General features: G+C 40.2%; 1 protein-coding gene across 1 annotated transcript in view; it reads right to left on the bottom strand.

The window, feature by feature from the left end:
* The window catches only part of LOC101169088 (protein jagged-1a), a 44,131-nt gene extending 32,845 nt beyond the window's left edge, over positions 1–11,286 (bottom strand). The window contains exons 1-2 of the mRNA XM_004065601.4: positions 10,907–11,286; positions 8,061–8,363 (exon numbers count right to left, since the gene is read on the bottom strand). Of these exons, the coding sequence (XP_004065649.1) occupies positions 8,061–8,363; positions 10,907–10,984 (381 nt within the window). The 5' untranslated portion in view covers positions 10,985–11,286. The remainder of the gene's footprint in view (positions 1–8,060; positions 8,364–10,906) is intronic.
* Between the last annotated feature and the right edge of the window lie 2,666 nt (positions 11,287–13,952).

The following is a 13,952-nucleotide window of genomic DNA, read 5'->3' as shown; positions in this document are numbered from 1 at the left end:
TGGCTCAAGGTTATCTGTAGTTTAAATAAGTCAGAAAACACTTATCTCGTCCAGTAGTAGCACCGTAGTGAAATATGCTTCAGTCAAACATGTGGAAACATTAGAGGAGTTGCCTTTGACTCTGACCTTTAACCAAAGTTGGTTAAGCGCAGGACTGGCACATGGGAAATCAGGGTTTGATTTCCAGGGAGCGCAATAAGCTCCTTCCAGTGTGGGTCCTCCGGCAAGACCCTTTACACCACTGCCCAACTATGTAGCCAAAAGGGGGCCCAAGTCTGGGTCTCCCTGTGGCAGTCCCCAACCCAGATAAAATACAGGGTTGTGTCAAGAAGGGCATCCAGTGTAAAAATCTCTTCTATACCACCTGTGTGACTTAATGGAAGCTGATTCGCTGTGGTGACCCCTGAAAGGATGAGCCAAAAGATGAACACCATCACGGTATTACTATCGTTAGTTTTATGAATACTTTTATCTCTGCCTCTTATAATTACGCTTGCTATGTCTTTTATCTTGTACACTCTTGGCACTTTTATTATGTTTGTGTTTTCATTCATGACTAACTGAACTATTAGTCTATCATAAAGTATGTCTATCCATCTACCCATCTAACCAGAACACTCAAATGTGCTTTAGAAGCCAAAGAGGAAAGTATCTAGAAATAATACAAAGTAGGTACCTGTTTTTGAGGATCTTTACTTTGTTTGAAACCAGAAAAAGTCAATCCCAATCCTCTTGCCCCACCCAGACAACTGTGAGAACCTTAGACCATAGTGGAGGTATAAACAAAAAAACAGAGTGGCAAGATCTGCGTTTTCATGATTTTCGCAGTATTTCAGGTCGTGTATTAATATTAAAACTTCTCTGTGCTTCCCTCCTAGTTTCTGCTTGTGTGGTCTTACATCACCCTGTCCACATTCATTAAGCCCTGTTAATGTTGGAGTGGGTCCACAGCAACTCCACAAACTCTGACCTACCAATTCCCAGCCCTGCTGGAAAACGTAGCCAGTCCGTGTAGTTTACAGATTAGTGGTCAGGTCGAGCTGTGATGTTGGTTTATGGAGCGCTCACAGCTGCCGACAGGATTACTAGATGCTGGAACAGAGGATGTCATGTTTTCTAGGAGCGGATTTATTTAAACATGGCAGTGCAGGTGGTTTTCTACTCAAACGGGGAGCATTTGAACAGAAACTAACACCAAACATGGCTCTGCTGGTTTTCTAAAAAGAAAGAACACTACAAAAAAAAAAAAAGACCAAAGCTGAAGAGGCAGAAGATTGGGATTAAAAAGCTTTTAAAATTATGGTTTGTTCAAAGGTGGCCATAAAGGGTCCTGCAAAGACTTTTTATTCCAACGCCACATAAGCAACATAACATCTGTGACTGCAAACCTTTGGAGCAACTCTTACAGCATCTTTACATCATCTCATTCAGTGAAACCTAAAGCAGGTTGACGTCTCTGCAACCATGAAGGAGCAGAAGATTGAGCTGCGTGCAAAACTCATTGGGTGGTAGCTTGAAGCATGTTAGCAGCTAATAGGATTAAGAAAACTGTGCAGATGGAAAGTATGCAGCTGGTCACTATCCAGAAATTTCCCATCACACCTTGAGCAGAAAACAGAACTTAAAAAAAAAAAAAAGAAAAACTTTGTGTTGGCAAATTCCCATCACTTCTGGTGCTTTGAAATGTTTGATTGAGAGGGTGGAATCGCTTTTTGTGGATGTGGGAAAATAGTTTGAAAGGGTAGAGCCAGGCAACATGTGGAGGCAGGTCGAGACAGGGCGGGGGGAGCAACAGAGCTGCCAACTTCCTCTCATTATGCTCTGCATGGTGGTTTATCTGACGTCTTGTCCAGGCTGACTGACAGTATGATGAAAGTGAGATGTACTTCAGGCATCACTGGTTCCCTATGAAAAAGCTGGAACATTCAGAACTTTTTGCTAATTTCTTCTGCAAACAAATATAAGGCATAGTGATAAAACTAATAAAAAGTGAACAATTTTTTCCCCGTTAGCATAACAGTTCTAAAAGATCTTAGAATATACAGTATATACTTTCAAACTGCAGAAATAGCATTAAATATTTTAGAGTAATAAAATAAAAACAATAATAAAATAAGCTGAAAAGGAAAATTTCACTGAAAGTTTAAAGATTTTTAAATTGAATTGTTTTTTTCCCTTCTTACCAACAATCCAACATGAATTAAATATAAACGCAGCAAATGATCTCTAATGGACAAAGGAAAGTTGATATAAACTGTAGCTTTGAATCCCTCATATTCAGCCGTTTCTCACTATATGGTACCGTCAAGAGTTCAAATCTAATCAAATGATCTAAAAGTGCATTCAGATGGGGGGAAAAAAAAATCAGTTGGTCCAGACTGAATCTGCTTAATTTGGTCTGGATCAAGTCCTGAACCTTGCATTTGGTCTGTATTCAGACTACCGTCAAGCAAACTTTTATGTTTGTAAGTCTGTAAACAAAACCTTGTGACTTACGATTTATTCAGTCATTGGCCAGGAATTACGAGGGCGGGGCAAAGCAACGAGAGAAAGAATACTGGAAGTCCTGCGCTTTGCAGTCCTCATCAGGTTACTACACATATTCAAACTACTTTATGTGTCGCTGACCAATTTAGAACGTCTGCATCAACGTCGGGTACAATACATTTTAATTTGGTACGGCTTTACTATTCAGCCAAAATTTGGGTCATAGATCGGTTCCTAGTCCCGGACCAGGGTCCGATAGGTGTATTCAGACTTAAAATGTTCCAGATTATTGGAGGAAACAAACTTTGGTTCACCTTAAGTGAATCAGATGTGCTCAGTCTGAATACACCCTAAAAAAAGAGAAGCCAGTTTTTTTTTTAATTACCGTAAAAGAGCAACAACAGCTTGAACGATAATGTCAATTGCTCTTCTACACAGTGAGAGCTTAATGACAAAACAATTGCATCTTTTTCCATGGTTACATAACGTCCAGGTATTGACAATCCTATAACGCTGTTCATTTGTGTGTCAAACTGTTGGGACATGTACTGCAATAGTTCTTAATTCTTTTTACAAACCAACAGCGTAAATACCCTGCACATAATCTTAAAAACTGAATGATGTGGAAACATTATTCACTCAATGAGTAAAAGAAACAAGAATCTAAAAGGCCAGCTACCTCTTTATCAAAAAGAGTGACTGAATCAATCGTAAGATGCATGTTTGTTTCTTTAACTTGTTTATAATATAGGACTTTAAAAGGGCACAGCTGTTAGGAATTTATCTAAATGTATGTTAAAGTACTTTATTGACTTGATTGTATAGACAGAAAAGGATCAGACACGCTTTGTAATTGCAAAGTAATACAAACTTCCCGGTTTTGTTTGACTTTTAACCCTGAACTTTTTGATTGACGGTCAAAGTAGTCAGATTCGACTAAATGAAAATTGATCAGTGGGCTTCATGAGTTCAATTCGAGTTTTGTAAATGAACAAATCTTAGGTTAAAACTGAAAATCAGTGTGTTTAAGCTCAGCCCTCTTATTGGGTCACCAAAGTATTGAGTTGGTGATGGGAACCTGCTAACCTCCAACCACTGTGTAAGAGAGTTGAAGCCAGTGAGCGACATCATCAGAGAAAGAGACTTACTTTCGCCTCCGACCAAATGAAGTCAATCCGGTCGCTGTTTTTTTTTTTTGCAAAACGACATAGATGGCGCCATGTTGGTGCCAAAATTGGTCTGATTCATTGTTTCTATGGCAACCACTCTTGCCAATCAGAAAAGGTGGTCCACATCCTTACCAAAATCCTGTCAAACACCTTGAACGTTCAACATGAGACCACCATAACTTCAATAACTTACAATAAATAAAAATATAATGTAAATATCAAATGTATCAGAGCAAGAATGGTTATTCTGAAAAATAAAATGACGTGAATGAAGTGCTTTAGCCTAAAGCAGACATTTTATAATCAGGATAAACTCATTTGAGTTACATGTAGGAACAACAAAGACCTCTCTAAAGCTCAGGAGAGATGCACAAGACCCAGTGTGGCCAAAGCTTGATGCTGATGAGGAAACGGTTTGGAGGAAGGAGTGCACACAGGAGAAATAATCAAAGACCAAATGATTCCTGCACTGGTCAACAGGCATAGATAAGGTCCAGGTTTGGCTGACAAATCAGGACACCTCGGAACAGAGCACAAAAAAAAGGGAAAAATCCATTTCACCAAAGACTGGAAACTCAAGAGATGAATCTTATAATCCTCCAGAGTCTTTCAGAGTCCTGCGTGGACGGTAATGTTGGTTGTGGAGCAGTTTGTCCAAAATGTAATGACAGTTTAGGCAGTCTGGTCAGAAGACTGTCAGCTCATTTCCTTCTATGTTTATCCAACTTCCTGACACACAATACAGCATCTGATCAAAATCCACCACAAAGTTGGAGCACGCTTTAATTGTTCGAGGACAGAAGGAACCAAACTTCCTTATTATTATTGGAGATTCCTGTAGTGACTAATGGACAGTTAAGAGGACGTGCTTCCCAAACATGCATTTAGTTTTAGGATGCTTTAGGGCACAGATATAAGATGTTGCAAAAAAAAAATGACAGGAGTGAAATCTGAAATAAACAGAATACAAAAGAGTTTGAGTCATTTTAACAAAACAAAAAAAAACAGTATAAAAATACTCTCAGTGTCAGACTGCAGGGAAATCGGTCAGGCGCCTTGCTGATTGGTCCTGCATGGATGACCAGTTTGTCAGAGCGTCCGTGTGTGTGTGTGTGTGTGTGTGTGCCTGCTTGTGTGTCTCTGGGGGTGGTCCGGTTCAGACAGCATCATTTGTTCCAATACAAACCTCAACAGCAGTCCCCGAACCCCCATGAAAACCTCACAAACGTCATCTGACTGCAGCTATTTACAGCCACCGTCGTTCACTTCTTTCTGCATTTTTCTAAACCACATTTTGTTTAGATCTCTAGATAAAATACTTCCTCAAAGGTTTTAGTAAACATAAAGGCAAAATAAATCACCTTAAGGTCAATACAAACCGTTACCAACAGATAGGAAAATGTTTTCTGGTGTTCATTTGTCAGAAATCATCTCATCACCACCAATTCCAACAGCAATGTTTGCTCAAGAGAACTACTTTCACCTTCACAGAGACATAAAGGAATTGAACATTAGAAAACAGGCTTTACACCAAAGTTTCCTGAATTTCCATCTTAGCAAACGTTTGACTTTTAGAATACTTTTTGGGTTGAGGATTTTCTAAGCTGGTATGTCCTCAACGTACCTGACTTTACTCTAGTTCTCAAGACCTTCTGCTTATCCAATGCCATGACTGTCTGTCCACAACTGTGAGCCCCCATTATGGGTTTTCAAACCCCTGAACTGTCTCATAAGCTCCAGCTGAAGCCCAGCCCGACCATTGTTCCAAAAAAAAGAAATGCGTTCATGTAAGCCATCAGTTACTACAGAAGACAAGGCGGGGGGGGGGGGGGGGGGGGGGGGGTATGGAATAGATTCTTTAGCATATTTAAAAATAAATTTTTTGTGATGGTTGTGAACTCCTAATGATTTTACAAAGCTTCTCAGGACTTTGTAGCAGCATTTCCGCCTTCTGTGGTCGCACCGCGGTTCGTCGAAACCCCCCCCCGGACAAGCATTTTTTTCTTCGGACCGGCAGCCGCATAGCAGAGCGCAAAGCTCCGCGAACCGAAGCTCCCGATCGCCGAAGGCCGATGTGCTGCTACGATCTGAGAAACCATCACATGAATTTGTGTTTCCAGAACAAGATAAAGGATGATGTAATTCCCACATATTTACATCCAAAATACTCATTGCCTGTTCGGAGTTTTAAGTACCTCCACGGCTGTGTTTTTAGCACATATTAGCCTAATGCTAACCCGTCTTTCGAGTCCTCCTTGCAGCGAAGGAAAAAGCACTGACCGCACGGATTTAAAAAAATATGAGCGAGCAGGCCCTTAATAATAATCACAACAGTAATGAAGCACATTTAAAAGATAGATGTTGGCGCCATGCTCGCATCTGCTATAGCTGTTGATGGGACTCCAGCGGTCATCGAGCAAAATCAGCGCGAAGCTGCAGGAGACTATCGTCTAAATGTGCTTTTATTACTGTTATGATTATGCCGCTAACACAAAGCTAGACTTCTCCTAGCATGTGTCTGTTAGCAGCCGGACACACGGAGATAACACTGATGGCATCGCCCCGCCTCCCCGCTGGAAATGCTTTTTCGAATTGAATAATGTGACAATGTTCGCAGGGTGGATGTTAAAATGAAAATGCAATCCTTTCTTTGCATTTTTGTTTTAATTATGACACAGAATAAGCAGTTTTTAAGTAGAAATGAAAAAGCATTTTGGTGGATTGCTTTTTCATTTTAATATTGAGTCAAAAAATGCTTTTTCATTTTGAAAATGAAAAAGCATTTCTGTTAATCCATTTTAACTGTCAAATTAGACATTTCTAAATGAATTTTGCTACACATTTACCAGAGAACTTTTTGGAAATGAAATGTCAAATACCATTTCTTTTTATCATTTTAATTAAGGGACAGAATAAGCGGTGTTGAAAAAGAAAAGGAAAAAACATTTTGGTGGATTGCTTTTTCATATTGAAAAAGCATTTCTGGTATTGACTTTTATTTTTAATTATGCTACAGTATCCCTTCCATAGAGGGAAAGCAAACAAAAGAAAATCAAGTGTAACAAATGTTCGACCTTCAAAGAAAGGGGTGAATCTGAGGAGGTCTGGAGTGAAAATGTGGCTTTGGCCCAGCTTTACACATTCTGAGCTCAAGTACAGCTCCGTAAACATGGGTGACGCACAGAGAGGCTGTTTGGATCAGCCCGCCACTTCAGACGAGAAGAAAAAAAAAGGGGGTGCAACAACAGAAACTTTATCCTGTCAGTGTATGTCCCCATTATGGCTGCATTTAACATGGCAGTTACCAGGGTCAACAGCAAGAATGTCCTTCAGCCGACTGAGCAGCGCCACCAACAACAGTCCTTTATCCACGCTGGCAAGCAAGGTCAAGGGAGGAAATGACAAAAACAGGACAAAGCAAAAGAGAAGAAGTAAAAATGGGAAGCAGGCAGGAAACTGCAGCAGCATGCTTTTAATCTTTGGCCAGTGTGAACAGGGAACCTCAAGAAGCTTTATGAGGACTTATCCAGCACAGACTTTCCCCAAGTCCACAAGAAACCAACAGCAAATGAGCCTCAAAGCGTTCAAACAAACACATATCCGACACTAAATCCTAAAGCTACTCAAATATGAAACAGAGTTTATAGAGTACAGTTCTTGATCATAAAAACTATTGGAATTAATTTAAAACTATTACTTTTGAGCAAATTATAAAAAAATAAAAAATCTCCCTTAAACACCTTTTTCATTTTGTCCAGATTCAAGCTCGAAGTTTAATCCTTTCCATCAAACGTCTCCGAAAAAAACCCAGCCTAAAAATTTAATGGATGAATATAAAACCTCTTCCGCCCACCCACATAATCCCTCAGATGGTGCAAAGCTGACCAACAAGGACAACTGCCTCCAGGATTCCCATGGGCCCCCACAAACTTCCAGCTTCATCGCATGTCGTACTGAATTTGGCAATACCGTGTAAAAAATAAAAAAAAATAAAGAGTTAAGAGAGGCAGCTGTTTCAGTGCAACAACTTGAACCCAACGCTACCAGAGGTCCACTCATCCTTTGGAGCTGGTTTGGTTGCCATGGTAACAGGTCAACAGAGTTACAAACCAGTCCTGAAGTTTGGATCCGTTCAGCATGGTAAAAGATAAACTTCAAGTCTTTATTTATGAGTGTTTCTTTAAAATATGGTTTGGTAAAGATCAATATACGTGTTTATTGACATGGTGTTCATCCCATGAAGAGAGATGAAGGAACTGCAGCTTCTCTCTGCTGATTTACCACATAAAAAGCCACATTTTTAAGCCCATATAGGAGTTGTTGCAATTCTTTATCTGCAGAACACCAAGAATAATCATTAAAGCCCAAACATCAGCCATGTTTTTGCTAAACTTTAGGACTCACCGGCCACGCAAAGCTGAACGGCAACAAAATCCTGGCTTTGCTGTTCTTGAAATTTACAAAAGAAAAGATATTCCCTCCCAGCACAGGAGTGGACGCCGTCCCAAAGCTGCACGGCCCCACCGGGGAAACCTTCAGCTGGTACTCCTTCAAGCAGACACGAAAGTAGGTGTCACACTGGCCGCCGGTGCAGCGGCCGTTCAGCACAGAAGAGGATCCGTCGCAGCAGGCCCCGTTTTGCAGCTGCCCGTTTTTGTTCTGCACTGACAAAATCCGAAGCTCAAAGTGTCCTGAAGCTGGAGAAACCTGCAGAGAGAACAGATGTGAGGAAACGTTAGAGAGTGGAACGGACCATCACCAAAAGTCCTTCTGATTCTGATTCTCACTGAACCCTTTAACACCGGAGCTTTAGATCCAGTGTTTTGATTCTTTCCAATACTGTAACGCTTCAAGTCTTATCAACATAATTCCAGATCCCAGATTCTGAACTGGGGAAATGCGACTTTGCGTCATTATGCAACCCTTGATGTTAGCAATGTGATGCATATTGGTGCAAAGTAGGCCTGCACAATAAATCACAAATGTATCGTTATTGTGGACCTGAGCTGTGCAATTCGCATATCGCAAAAGACAGCAAAAAATGGTAACATTAAATGGGCTAAAACAATCTTATGGCAGTTATTAACAAATCAAGTAAATCCCTTTTATGTATGTAACTAATCGCATGGAGCCTTTTTATGTTAGATGTTCGCCGCTCCGTTGGAGTATAATTGGTTGAATGCTATAAAGCAGTCAACCCATTTTTTTGCCGTTTCTTTCTTTATTCTAGTATCTTCCACAGTTTTTTGGCACTTAACTCCTTCTACAACTTTTCAGCTATTTTAACTGTTCAACTTTTAAAACATTCAGCTCTTTCCGCTTTTTCCAGCTATGACTTTTGGTCCTTCAAATCCTTGAACTTTTCAAGATGTTCCAGGATTTTTGCCTCTATTGAAATTCACGGGTTCGGTATCCGGCTCTGGCATTTTTCACAAAAATATCTTTTTTGTTATTGTGCTGTTTACACTTCATTTATGGTCAACTTTGATCCTTTCTTTATTTATTATATTTTTTTTGGCCAATTATTACTCTTGGAGTTTCCATTTCATTTAGCAACATAGCAATCAATCCTATGTTTTCTTCTGGAAATGCAGCGCCTTCTAGTTTAAGTTATGTTGACTCTTGTTTAAATTAAACTGTTGCACTGAAATAGAAATGATGTTTTTGGTCGTTTTGCCATTTTTTCATGTATCGCAAGTTATATCATCATCGCAATATTGATCAATATTATCGCAAATCACGAGTTGTATTCGTATCGTGCAGCCCTAGTGCAAATTCAACATGAAAGCCACTTTTCTGCTCGTTACAATCAGCTTATTTACACCGATCGCATAAACAGTTGCAATAAAGAGCGTTTGTCGCCTGTGACTGATTACAGGTGTGTCTTGCACTCCTTAGTACAACCTACCAATACGACTACCATTGTCATGCGTGTTGTAAGTGTTTCGTGACGTTTTAGTACTGATAACGGAACTGGTAGCACTTATAACGTAAAGATGTTGTGCAGTGTGCACGTGATACGCAAGTGCCCATAGGACGCTCACACAAACCACATTTTAATCGTCTAATTTCCTCATTTCCAGTACCACAAGAAGCACGCACGTATCACGTGCACAGCACTAATGGGCTCCTTGTGAAGTCTGCGGGATTTAGGGGGGTTGCAAATGGGAAAAATCCATACTGCGTCTCTCCTACTTCTCCCTTAAATGTTGTTTAAGCGTTCAGTCACAACATGCCCGTAGAAATCTGCACAAACATTTTTCACTCTACAGGCTAACAGAGCGCTCTACGGCCTTGACATTTCACCTGCGTGCCCCCTACAGGTTTGCCTACTTCTTTCCCACCAGCAGTCAGTTTGTATTCATCCATAAGGGCAGTTCTAACTGAGAACCTCGTAGAAGGCATCCGAACTGCCTTCAATCAAACCATTTAAATATAAAGTAACACCACAACGCAATGGGAACAGAAAAAATAAAGCAAAAGGAATGTCACAGAGACAAAAAAAGGATTTTTTTTTTTAGAGGAAAAACCCACCAACAGTTGAGCAATAAAACAAAGTTGGAGAGTTTTAATAATAGATACAGTAGCAGATAATAAAAATAGATTTGTGCTTTCATGAGACAACGGATCTTTCCAAAATAAACTTAAATTTTAAAATTGAAGAATAATGTGGAACATTTCCGATGCTGGGAAGAGTGAAGGTTAAAAGAAACTGTGAAAAATGTCATCTTTTGCCTGAAATATATAATTATGTGCAGCTGAAACTGTAATCTGTGATTCAGGAGAATCTCCCCAACATGTCAAACATGTCAGCAGTGGTGTCTCTGCGGTCCTGACAGCTAAAAACTCCGCACAAACTGCAACAAGCTTCCAGATCAAGCGGGATTCATCAGAAAAGCTACTTTTAACTGTCAAACAATGGGAGCAGTTGCTGGAATAAAACCAGAGCACCAATTTTAATTATCAAGTTTGTCTTTAGAGAATTATACCAAAAGTTTCGTGCGCAGAACGACTGATATGACATGCACAAAAGTGAAAAATATCTTCTTTCAAGACCAAAAAAAACACCAGGTTTAGATTTCAGAAACTGAATTTAAAGTCAAACTTTTGAAGAAGATGAACTTTTGTGTTGGTGCAGATGATGGTTGTTAGCAAACAAACACTTAACGTCACCACAAAAGTGGTTTCTCCTGCGAAGTGTCAATAAAAATTAGCTTAAAATTAGCTTAAATGGAGCGGGGCGGGTGTACCTGGAAGCACGCGGACAGCAGCACCAGCTGCAGCGCGCGCGCGGCGCTCCGATGAGCGGGGCTCCGTGTGAGGCTCATCCCAAAGGCGGGTGGGTGCCTGGCGGCAGTCGGTGCTGCTTAGTGCGGGTCGGTGAGAGCCTCCGCGCCGGTTAAGGCGGAGAGGAGGAGGAGGGAGGCACAAACTCACAGCTTCTTCCCCTCCCAAAAAAAAACAAAAAGAAGAAGAAAGCTCCGCGGAGTCCTGACAGTAAAGAGCTGGCCGGCCTCCTTCCTGCACGGGGAGGCTTTTGTCTGCTATTGTCCTGCTCTCGTTTATGGCGCCCCTGCCTGTACCGCTGCTGGACCGCAGCTGGAAAAGCCCGGGTGACACTTTGAGGTGTCCCGGAGGAGGCTGGGTAATAATCCACCAGCGACGGAGGCGGGGCTTGCATCCGAACCACGCCCACCTCCCAAGCCTTAAGAAGGACCCGTTTGTTTACACACACAGGTGGGGAAGCACTTTCACACACAGAGGCCAAAATCCTCAAAACTGACGTGAAGGAGATTTCTCAGGTCCATGAAAAACTTACAAATAAACACCATGTTTGCCAATCTATTAATATACATCGTCTATTTTTCTAGAAATTTAGTATTGATAAGAGCTTAAACCACAAGACAATATGCCAATTGACTATATCATTAAAAAAAACATGTCTTCTAGTGTGTTTTATCATGTATAATGAATAGGTTGGTAACGTTTTTGTCTTAAACATAAGAATATTGTGTAATTATTGCAAAAAAAAAGGTTAAAAAAATGTTTATTAATAATTCCATCCATTTTCTGAACCCATTTCACTGAGTCACGGGGCCGCCGGAGCCGGTCTGTCGCAGGGCCACAATAACGCACACATGCACACACACATTCACACCTAGGGACAAGTCAGAGTTATCAATTCACCTATGAAGCATGTTTTTGGACCGTGGGAGAAAACCCACACATGCACGAGGAGAACACGCAAACTCCTTTTTCTTCAGTTTATCAGTAACATATAATCGTAACAATGCTCCTCCATGAAATGAAATGTTACATGCCTGTTAATCATTTTTTAACATTATGCCACGCTGGTAAGTGACGCACATTTATATTTCATGTGTCCATGAAATTTTAGCAAATTGAACCATTGACTCTTTGGTTGAATAAATTAAGTTTGCAGGAATAAGGTTTTCATTCATTCCTTTATTAATGAGAAACAGGACGTGTTCTTAAAGGTTTATTCACTTGTATGGCCTTTTTTTTTTTAATAATACGGCAACGACAATCTGACTGGATAGTAATAATCTACACTGTTTAAAATTAAAATTAAAAGCTTAATTTGTGGCTTTTTGTGTGTGTGTGTTGTATACCCTGAAGTAACTTTGAATTGATTCTTTTTAAATGAACCAAATGCAATCCAATTAGCCATTTGAAAAATAATTATTTTGACAAATTGAATCTTCTGCAGCGTGTGGAGGAATCGGACGAATTCACAGCAGCCTGGCGTCTCCTTCTCATCTTCATCACCAGCTTGGTCACGCACTGCAGTGGGACGGCATCACATTTTTCAACCATCATTGGTCGCAAAAACACCCAATGTGGCTGTGCTGAACACTCTGGCATAATTGTCACAAGTTTCAAATATTTTAGTTCAGGACTGCTGCTGACGGGTCATTTAAACTTCTCCAGACCCAAATTCTGAAGCTAGTCTCTGGGAAACCTGCTCTGTTGGAGACGCATTGTCTTCCTTCCAGACAGTGGAGGCATGAACTTTCACTGGGTTAGATCTTGAAATCTCTCTAAGTGTAGTAAATGAATTTAAAAATCAAACCAAAATGGCACTTAATTGAAACCCCCCAAAGATGATCGGGTTCATCAAACCCCAAACGCACTTTGTTTAAACAGAATCATTCTGTCTACACACAAAAAATAATACAGAAACTAAAAAAAAGAGTCTTTTATGTTTATGTGTATGGATCTGACAAATGCAAAGAGTGGAGGAATGAAAGGAGGTGTTCATGGGAGGAAGGGGGAGGTGACTGAGGTGGTGGATGTTGCTCCATGGAGGACAGAACAAAGGTAGCCTCCTCTTTATTCTCAAATTAGAGCAGCTGGGATCTTTTCCCTGGAGGAGCCCAATGAATAGATTATTGGACTGCTGTCAGTGAAAGAGACAAAACCCTCCCAAACACAGACCCTACATCCCTCCCCACCCTTCATCCCACCACAACAATGAAGGTACCAACCCCCTCTGCTGCTGTGCTAATGAGACAGATTCCACAACCAACGAATCCTCAAGCTTTTGGGGGATATACACATTCCTTTATATTATATTATTGTTTTTGAATTCCCTTAAATTGCAAAAGTGGCTTTACAGGTTAGATGGAGAATTTTCTCAGTCGCAAAGCAAGAACTAGCATTTGAAAAAGCAAACAAACTCCACAGTCTGATGAAAAGAACTGTTTCGTGGAAACAAAACTAAAAATACATCTCTCCGTATAAAAGAAAAAATATATATATCTACTAATGAACAGACAAGAAAAACTGTGTGGTGCCACAAAATGTTTATCACATTAGATTTACTGGACCTCCTGTCAAAAAAATGACTCTTCAAAATTCACTGTCCAGTGATGTTTAAGGACAGAAAAGGCTTGCATGTTCAAGAACTCTTATTCATCCATCCGTTTTTTCTTCCATTTGTTCTTTCTTCCATCCATCATTTCATGTATTAATCTCTTTATCTGACCATCAATTGATACATCCATCCATCCATCCATTTTTGTGTATTTATCCATTGATTTATTTGTAATCCATGTAGAAGTATATCTATTCATTCATCCATCCATTTATCGATTCCTGTAGTTATTCACCCATCTATTCATGTATAAATCCAACCATCTGTCCATCCATCAATTTTTTCATCCATCCATCCATTTAAGTATTTATCTATACATCCATCCGTTTGTCCGTCCATCCATCCAATTAGAATTCATCCATTCATGAACCGGTATCTTACGTATCTCAGTCTGTTTT

The sequence above is a fragment of the Oryzias latipes genome, chromosome 1, assembly GCF_002234675.1.
Source record: "Oryzias latipes chromosome 1, ASM223467v1".
Classification (NCBI taxonomy): Eukaryota; Metazoa; Chordata; class Actinopteri; order Beloniformes; family Adrianichthyidae; genus Oryzias; species Oryzias latipes.
This window is presented reverse-complemented; position numbering and strand designations above follow the sequence as displayed.